The 9,238-nt window shown below is 37.4% G+C and overlaps 2 protein-coding genes across 4 annotated transcripts; one reads left to right on the plus strand and one right to left on the minus strand.

The window, feature by feature from the left end:
• The first annotated feature begins 291 nt into the window (after window positions 1–291).
• Window positions 292–4,148, plus strand: LOC117293047. The gene is made up of 3 exons (XM_033775261.1): window positions 292–441; window positions 1,412–1,592; window positions 2,042–4,148. Exons 1-3 carry the CDS (start codon window positions 314–316, stop codon window positions 2,486–2,488), a joined length of 756 nt encoding a protein of 251 aa, XP_033631152.1. The 5' UTR covers window positions 292–313; the 3' UTR covers window positions 2,489–4,148.
• A 122-nt stretch (window positions 4,149–4,270) lies between these two features.
• LOC117292648 (cell death-inducing p53-target protein 1 homolog) lies at window positions 4,271–8,630 on the minus strand. 3 transcript variants are annotated; one of them, XM_033774780.1, is made up of 4 exons: window positions 8,451–8,630; window positions 6,514–6,579; window positions 5,733–6,183; window positions 4,271–4,596 (listed from the first exon to the last, which is right to left on the minus strand). In XM_033774780.1, the coding sequence occupies exons 2-4, from the start codon at window positions 6,560–6,562 to the stop codon at window positions 4,488–4,490; spliced, it is 609 nt and encodes a 202-aa protein (XP_033630671.1). In that variant the 5' UTR covers window positions 6,563–6,579; window positions 8,451–8,630; the 3' UTR covers window positions 4,271–4,487. The 3 variants fall into 3 exon arrangements, with proteins under 3 accessions (XP_033630671.1, XP_033630670.1, XP_033630669.1); XM_033774779.1 differs by having other exon boundaries at window positions 6,514–6,588; XM_033774778.1 differs by having other exon boundaries at window positions 6,514–6,618.
• Window positions 8,631–9,238: the final 608 nt, after the last annotated feature.

Below are 9,238 nucleotides of genomic sequence, written 5' to 3' on the forward strand. Positions count from 1 at the left end.
AATGGAGTAAGGTCAGTTTTTACTCTTATGACACAGAAAACCTACTAATATTGCCAAGGAAAAATAAGTTAGTTGTCAGCACATATTTTTCATTTAAATTAAAGTGGATGAGAGACTCTAAAAATATTTACCCACGAGTGAATGACATGACGGCTACTTCGGTTTAAACCTGGGCCTACCCGCATTAAGATTTTACCACATGTGATGGCATTTCTGAGACACCGTAATCAAACAAAAAGCATGGAGTCTGAAATCCAAACGTATTTCGTGTTGAATACCACGACCGTTTGATAATGCACCATACTATTTCAAAATGGCGCAGCAGAGATCGTCACTTTCTCACTTTCTGAGGAAACTCGGAGAGCTTGTCCTCACAAGATTTCCATTTTTCTGTGCCCTCGCATTTACAATGCTGTGCAGTGAAAGGGAGTCTAGTAGAAGGTATTACGTTACTCAAATAATCACTCGAGCTTTTAATTGTTGGCGATTTGTAGGTGCCCAGTTTCCGGATGTGTAACCACCGTTCCCTGATGACGAGTTTAAAACCGTTTACTGCCGAGTTGTCGACGGAACTAAAGCTCAATTTCATTCATAATAAAACCATTACTGTTTTAGTACAGAGGAGTGAACTGTCTACACTCGGCTAGGCCTAGGGCTAGGCCCTGATTTTTGCATTTCGGTGGCACTCCTAAAAAAAATCTATCTTCTTTTACAAAAAAATTGAATATTATTTATTAAATATTTAATAAGTGACTAATTTAAATTCATTTTGAATCAAAGATTCATATTCATAGTGGCATTATAAAGAAGTGAAAATGGTGGTCAGAATTTACACATTTTTCAGTTTCCCAATCTCCATTTTAAAAGTAAGAGTACTTCCCTGTCGGTCATGTCAATCTCCTTCCCATTATTCCACTCTTTCACATGACCATCATTGATCAAAATGCACTTATGTTTTGGGTATGATGTATGCAATCGTTTTAAAACCAGCAAAGCTCTTTGATTAACCATCGTCCATAGGCTCTAGTCTAAAATAAAAGTATTAATTAACCTTAAATTATTGACACTGGACACTTTTTTTGGTAATTGTCAAATACCAGTCTTCTATTGATGTGTCTCAACATAATACATAAAATAACAAACCTATGAAAATTTGAGCTAACTATTGGTCATCAAAGTTGTGTGCTTTCAGATGCTTGATTTCGAGATCTCAAATTCTAAATCTGAGGTCTCGAAATCAAATTTGTGGAAAAAGACTTCTTTTTCGAAAAGTACTCCACTTCACCTCTCCCCATTACTTCTAACCAAGTAAGGTTTTATGCTAATAATTATTTGGAGTAATTACTGATAGTGTCCACTGCCTTTAACCATTGAGGAATGAGATTGTCTTGTTTTGTTCATGCTGTTTCAGACCGGAGGGGTATCCTCATACTGTTATCTACGTTCATTTAGCTCTACTCATCCTTGAGGGCAGTATGATGTCATTTGCAACTCAGAGATCCTTATTTGCCTTGATGTGCGCCATTCAAGCAGCCGTTATGATGTTGGTTACTCACACAAGCCCCAGCTTACGCTTCAAACCGTGGCTCATGGTAAAACTTGATTAAGAAAACCCTAAATCCCAAACAGTTTTGCCTAATAACCAGAGGATATTATGTTTTTTGGAAATACAGAATTGAAATACAAAAATTTGTCCATTTATATGGCAAGGGGTTAGGTAACATGTTGCATTTTCTGCACAACCGCACTGAATCACATTAACAGGTCTGTTCTAGGACACCCCCCCCCCCCATTCCTAGCCTTGATGGGGTGTAGCAGCCAAAGCTTTCAATGGATAGATCACACACTCTTACTTAAGCATTTATCTCCCCCCCCCCCCCAACACCAAAACAATCTTGCAATGAGGATAATTTATTTATAACAACCTCATTCAGGGTTTGTTTCTGTTTAGCTTTTGCAGCCACAGTATGAAAATGTTTATTTTAAATATTACTGAAATGCTGAATAAGAAATGCTGAATAACTTGTTTCATTCATTTCAGATTCGAATGTTATCAAGGGATATTGGTGTCATCGGAACATACCTGATTATTGCAAGTCGTTCACACGAGGAGCTTAGCCGGCGATATCGTCTGACAAAGTTGTACCCCATTGGACGGAGCTTCCTTGCATCTTATTTCATAGTCTTGGCTTTCCAGTTGAATCAAGAAGTGATCGAGCAAAAGGCCTTTATTCATCGAGTTCCGGGTGGTCTCGCTGTAGTCTCGCTATTCTGCATTATTTGTTTGATATCCAGCTTCATGTTAATGTCCGAGATGAAAGTTAAAACAACTGCACAGATTCTTCTGGTGTTGCTTCTAATTATCATCGTTTTCGTGGATTTGGATTTTAAATATTGGCAGGGGAAGAAAGTGGAATATTGGAATCAAATAACAATTGTTGGAAATGACGTTTGTATGCTGGCTATGTTGTTTATGCTAGCTGTATGACACTGGAACATGATTTATCTACCCTATGCAACTAGACTAACAACTATTGTCTTCACAGTTCACAAATATTCTCAACTGAAATTTGTCATTTTGCACGAGTAGTGTAGATTTAATGGTGTTAATGGTAATGGACATTAATAATTTTAGTTTGTGGGTCAAAGCATTGATACAGTATTTTGTTACATACAGATGTTTGTAATTATTGAACAAAATAAAATGTGCTAGGGCATGTTTAAATTTAGCTGACAAAAAGAGAACAAGCTTGATAATTTATTTATTTTCACAATGAGTGATTTGAGTCGTTTTGAAAACATTACGCGCTCTTTTTGTATACAAAAGACAAAATGCTTAGTTAACTGTCTCAGTGCTCTTGAAATGGTCCACAAAAACATGGTATAATACTGAATTAAACGACAACTCTCTGTTTATTGTAATGATTTTATTTATCTAAAACGAATCTTGGTAAAACTGTCAAAAAATATTGTAATAAAAAAATTAAAATGCACAAAATAAAATAATTACAAGACAAATGTTTGCCTACTTTGTTTTTTATGCGCGTGTAACAAAATCAAACTTAGTATACAGACTGGTAATTATCCTTAATGTCAAAAAGACTGAGACAACTAAACACACGTACAGCGAATCACTAGTCTAGAGTGGTTGCGGACTTACCAGGTAACAGTGCTCTCAGAATTGTGCTCATGCTCAGAACTACGAAAACAATGGAAGTTTACCTGGTAAGTTTGCTGCCACCTAGCGTTTGAAAATCTCCCATTGACTTATCACCTCGATATGAGTGTTAATTTCCATTCCCTTTCGCCCCTCTAAGGGCCTTGGGTCAAATAAACATTGGTTTGTAACCCTCGGAGGCTCACGTGAACCGTCACATAGGGGGTTTTCCCCACCACATTTAAAACGCACATAAAATACTTGAAATCTAAAATAGTACATTTCATCCTCTTTCATAGGTTCCTTATGTACAATATGGATTACAAAACAAGGCACATGATAATAAATGTGATTCATAACCATCAATAGAGTATGATCTATAAAAATATATACATACATCATCAAACCTGTATGGTTTAAATGGAAATGGAATGTAAACGTTTGGTATTGTTTAGAAGCCTACGTCGTCAGCTTTCGAGAGTATATTATTTGAAGCAATTTGAGAATCATTTCACTTCAAAGGAAGCAATGTGGTTATGTTCAAAGATATAAGTTTTTGCACCACAACTTGAATCTGAGGCTACGGTAACGTTTCTCAGATTGTGAATTACATTTGTAGATTATTCTTCGTTCGTGGACAATAACCGCTCCAGATTTTCGGCGTTATCTCAAAAACGCTTCCACCTCTTGAGATTAAATTTTCACTGGTTAAGGGTTTTATCTGCAACTATATAGGACTGTAAAAACAAAGAGTGGGTTCAACTTACCAAACGTATACAATTCCTCTAAATACAAAACGTAAAAGCAGTGTTACCGATTTCCAAAACAAGCGGGTCATCTTAATCCCTAAAATGCAATGGGTGTGTCAATAGTGTGATTGTCTGAGTATAATTTGGGCTAAAGAATATGATGCTTGTATGAAATATTATTTTCAAAAGTGACGTGGTTTTCGAGAAAAAAAAGGAATTTTCCACGAATTTGATTTCGAGACCTCAAGTTTAGAATTTGAGGTCTCGAAATCAAGCATCTGAAAGCACACAACTTCGTGTGACAAGGGTGTTTTTTCTTTCATATTTATCTCGCAACTCCGACGCCCAATCAAGCTCAAACTTTCACAGGTTTGTTATTGTATGTATATGTTAAAATACACCAAGTGAGAAGACTGGTCTTGGACAGTTACCAATAGCGTCAAAAGTGTTTGCAGTTTATTTTTACCATAACGAATTGTACACTTTCTTTTAAACAATATATACATATCTAAAATACCCAGCCATTTAGGTGAAATCAACAGCGTTCCAGATTGATTTGAAAAGTCAATCTTGCTCTTCCACTACATGTGAGTGAACTTGCCCAAAGTGTGCTTGCAATTAGGGCAGGTGTGTACCGTGTCCTTTATACCGTCAATGCAGAACGGGATCAGGCAACATCCAAGCCACAGTCTGAAATCAGGGGGAAAGAATCAAAATATTATTAGGAATCAATTTGACTTCTGCATCAAAAAAAATCATATTCATCTCTCTGTTTCGTCAGCTTCAAGCTAACGTACAATATTGTTTTTTCATTTTCAATCCATAACTCCACTATCTCTTTAAACGCTGTAACAATTTGTGCTCACTTTTCTCATATGAATGTTATAATGATTTAATGTATGACTGTGTGAAACGACGAAAATAGACCATTATCCATCGGGTTAAGAAAACAAAATAATCTCCATTAGGAATATAGAAACAGCTCCCCATAAAAATATATATCTCACTGAACAAATTATACACTCATCTGCATTTTATATAGATTATTTCCACTAGGAAAAGAGATATCATTATAAAGAAAATATACAATTCATCTCTGTGTCTCTACTCTCTACCCCAAGTTTAGTCCCTATATAATAATATCGTGAGATATCCCCATGCACTGACTATTATTCAAACATATCTTTACTGTTGTTAAATTTAATGACGAGCACATGATTTGATTAGACGAGATTGTCTTTTCTGTTCAATGAAAATGACACATACGGAAGTTTACGAACACAGTGCAGGTGTTGAATTTTGCTTCAGGGATATGGAGTGTTTAAAAACATTTCACGTACAAAATCACAGGCACATTACTCGATGGGATTCGAACCCACGAATCTAGTTCGGTTGGTAAGACTGGTTATATTGCAAGCTAGGTCTGGGAGGGCACATCTTTTTTGATGACAGTTTTTTTTTTTTTTTTCAACATAGGCATATGCACAAAATAATAAACCTGTGAAAATTTGAACTCAATTGGGCGTCGAGTTGCGTCAAAATAATGGAATAAAAAACACCTTGGTCACACGAAGTTGTGTGCATGCTTTCTTGCTTGATTTCGCGACCTCACGCGTGAGGTCTCGAAATCAATTTAAATATTTTACTGAGAAATTACTTCTTTCTCAACAACTTTGTTAATTTATAGGGAGTCGTTTCTCACAGTGTTTTACACTATCAACAGCTCTCCATTTTATGTTACCAAGTAAACTTTTATGCTAACAATTATTTTGAGTAATTACCAAGAGTGTCCAGTGCCTTTAAACAACATAGAGATGTATACTTACCCAACTAGGATCATCCCACCAACCATCAGCCACACCATTAAACCAATCTCTTTGTGAGTTACCGTAGTGACTAAGTTGTTGCAGTTGGGACAATTCATAGTACATGGAAGTACAGAGAAATTTGGTCTTATCACCAGTGTATTAGCGTAGCCTGGTGGCACTGGTGGTGGTACTGAACCAGGAACAGGCTGGGCCGCCGCGGTGTACACAGGAGGAGGATTCATTGGGTAGTCCCCCTGTTGTGGAGGCTGCATCGGGTAGCCCTCTTGGGGTGGAGGTTGCATCGGGTAGGCCCCTTGTTGTGGAGGTTGCATCGGGTAGGCCCCTTGTTGTGGAGGTTGCATCGGGTAGCCTTCATGGGGTGGAGGCGGGCCCGAATACGCAGCCGGATATGGAGCCGGGCCTGTAACCGGCATCGGGGCACCTTGTCTCACGGGACCGCCAGGGTACTCTGAACAATAGACGAAGACCGAGAAATAAAAACGTCTCTTGTCAAAATCTCAAAATAGTAGGCCTTCGGAAAGTAGGTGATTGTACCTCTGGCGATACACGCATAATAACAAACGATGACAGCCATTTTGAATAATAAACTGGACACCAATCTAAAATTATTTGTGTTATTTTTAAATGATAAATCTGCAAAGGCCCTAAAGTCTCTCTCACATGTAAACTGTTTTCTGTAAATGCAAGAAGAACAAGGAATCATCCTGAACCAACGATCAAACGAATATTACAAATGCATATAGCCGATTGCAGTACAAAAAATACAAATGAGTTATACCTTGAGTATTTGCTTGGCCGACATCTGCAGGAACTTCTTTACTCTCCATGGTATTTCCCTCAACGCCTGAATATACTGAAATGCACAAGTTAGTTTTGCAGTGTTCTAAAATAAATTAAAAAAATCAATATCATTGGAACATTGTTCAATGATACAACTGGGCAACTTTGGAATGAGCGGCAAAACAAACAAAGGTCTCAAGTGGTGCAGTTCCTGCTTCATAAAGTAGTGACTTATATGCATTAGACTGAGTTTTATTTCAGGTACAACTGCTCATTATTTTTTAACTGCACAACAACAAAAAGTGACGACGGCAGGTTCCTTTAGTAAAATAATAGGAAGGAAAGCATGGATAGAAAAATGAATTCAGTTTCATTGCTAAGATGTACTTTATGACGTCACATTGACACTTGGCCTTATACCCTGACGTCACCACGCCGCCAGGTGAAACGATGACCAAACAATGGGAAACGCACGGCTGTGCACGCGCGACGCAAAGGATTGGCCAATGAGCAACTTTTGTGGCATTATAGCCGACGCACATGACGCATATAAAAAGTACGGGAAAGTGTCCTTATCCTGCCACCACTTTTCATTTATTAGCAAATGTGGTGTATATTTTACTCAATTTTAATGAGGTTTCCTTTTTGTAAAATTGAGTGAAAAGTGGGGGTGGCAGGCAGAATGTACGAAAAGTTTTCAAAAGGACTTTCTATTGTAGGCTTATAACAGATTGATCAGTAAGGTACAGTGTGTGTTATCTGTATGGGAATGTCAAAAATGATATTAAAAATCGTAACTGAGTTTGACAAGGGCAAGTGCCGTGTCAGCATTATTTGTTCAACTTTAACTACTGACTCATTTACATTTATTTGGAGACATTCCGTATCCTGCCACCAGTTTTTTCATTCGTTATATGGAATAAATTAGTATCTAACTTACCCAAAATTAGATATTCGTTTCGGTAAAAGTTAGTGAAATCTTTTCGTATGAATTCATGCTTTATGGAGCATGACTAACACTTATGATTCTCAGAATCTCATTTTATTGAGTCCAATTCACAAAGAGGATGTGGACTTTTATTCAACGTGCAACCATAAAATATGTTGCCTAGTACTGGACTTTGTTAAACATAAAGGTACTCTAAATCAATAGCAATAGTCGTAAAAACGGAGCTCCATACAGAACAGAACAGGCTGGTGATCTAGCGGAGTTGGGAGAAACATATTAACATGATTGCGCGAGTCATGATTGGAATAAATGGTGCGGTTTATAAACGGTTCACTCTTCACTTGCACTATCAAAGCATAGCTGCCAACGTCATGCTAGAGTGGCCTTGGAAACCACTAGTAGGCCTTTGGTAGGCCGTACGAGTTGACCCATTAATATGGATATTCAATTAAATTAAATTCAATTTTCCATACTTCGATGAAAAATATCATGGAGTTCTACCTCCATGAAAATATCGACAAATACAATCATTATAGTATGAGCATGGAGGTAGTTATGGTTTGGGTAAAATACCGTAAAGCAAGATAATATTTGTGAGCAGTTATTAATGTAGTGTGGGCTGTTTTGATAAGCAGAGCTAGTAAAATGGTGTGCCGCCATAAAACCAGCCAGACAGGCAAAGCAACAAAACAAACAGACAGACATGCAAACAAAAAGACCGACGAACAGAAGACATGACAGATCGACTCAGACGCAAGGTAGATAAGAGGAACGCCAAGGTCATTAAGCGAAAAGATGGCAGGACCGTCAAGCAGAAACAATACAAAACTTGACAAGCATACCATGGAGGAATAAACTAATTTATTCCTCCATGAGCATACACAACAACTCCACTTTCATTTTATAGATAAGCATATATAAGTCCTAAATAACAACATAACATCGACTTACAAGATGGTAGTGCCCATAGGGACTTTGGTACTTACCTTATAAGTTACCTGTTATACTCGTCTTCGGATGGGGTCTTACCATAGAGCAAGATGGTCTTAGGTCTTACCAACAGGGTTGATTATGCAACATGTAAGCCTTTGAAAAAGGCTCTCTGCTGATATCGAAATGCCTAGCATAGCATGCAACTATGTGTCGTCAATTGTTATGCGTATCGTATGTACATACGATAACAATAACAGAGGTAGCGGTATTGACGGAGGCCAAGTTAGACTTCCCCGTGTCGTTGATAAGTCCGGTTACCTTAAACGCACCAAAAACAAACATACACAGAAACTAGCGCTTGCCACGTCGTTTTGCCTAAACAAAATCAATGACGACATTAAATTGAGTTACAAGTTTTCTTTCCAAATCTCTTCATCAATTCAACTACAATAAATACTTAAATAAACTTGCGCCAGTCCTTTCTACTTTACAATGTCTTACATGTAGACTTCGCCAATTGGTAATTGTCTGCAGAAGCAAAGGGATAGAAGACCAATATTTTCTTATGACCAATAAACATGAATACCCCAATTCCAAACAAACAAAACATAAAACACACAAATTATAGACAAACAATATTCAAATGCAACAAATAGGAGATCACGAGGTGCTGTTATTAATTTATTCACACAAAAATAATTATGTGTGTGGTATTGCCCTATACATGTAAAGCCATGCGTTCATGTGTTTCAGAGAAACTATAATTATAGTTTGAGAACATTCCGAACTAAATTCATTTTCCACATAAAACCAAGAGTTGTGAAGTAAAAGCTGGTCATGT

The sequence above is a fragment of the Asterias rubens genome, chromosome 7 (genome assembly GCF_902459465.1).
Source record: "Asterias rubens chromosome 7, eAstRub1.3, whole genome shotgun sequence".
Lineage (NCBI taxonomy): Eukaryota > Metazoa > Echinodermata > Asteroidea > Forcipulatida > Asteriidae > Asterias > Asterias rubens.

What these genes read in the sequence shown, in the direction of transcription:
- LOC117293047 (XM_033775261.1), top strand. Translation starts at nt 314, where the DNA reads ATGGCGCAGCAGAGATCGTCACTTTCTCACTTTCTGAGGAAACTCGGA. An exon ending in GAAAGGGAGTCTAGTAGAAG is followed by an intron (nt 442 to 1,411) that starts GTATTACGTTAC and finishes ATGCTGTTTCAG; the next exon opens with ACCGGAGGGGTATCCTCATA. An exon ending in GCTTCAAACCGTGGCTCATG is followed by an intron (nt 1,593 to 2,041) that starts GTAAAACTTGAT and finishes CATTCATTTCAG; the next exon opens with ATTCGAATGTTATCAAGGGA.
- LOC117292648 (XM_033774780.1), bottom strand. Translation starts at nt 6,562, where the DNA reads ATGGAGAGTAAAGAAGTTCCTGCAGATGTCGGCCAAGCAAATACTCAA. An exon ending in CGGCCAAGCAAATACTCAAG is followed by an intron (nt 6,184 to 6,513) that starts GTATAACTCATT and finishes TCTATTGTTCAG; the next exon opens with AGTACCCTGGCGGTCCCGTG. An exon ending in GGTGGGATGATCCTAGTTGG is followed by an intron (nt 4,597 to 5,732) that starts GTAAGTATACAT and finishes CCCTGATTTCAG; the next exon opens with ACTGTGGCTTGGATGTTGCC.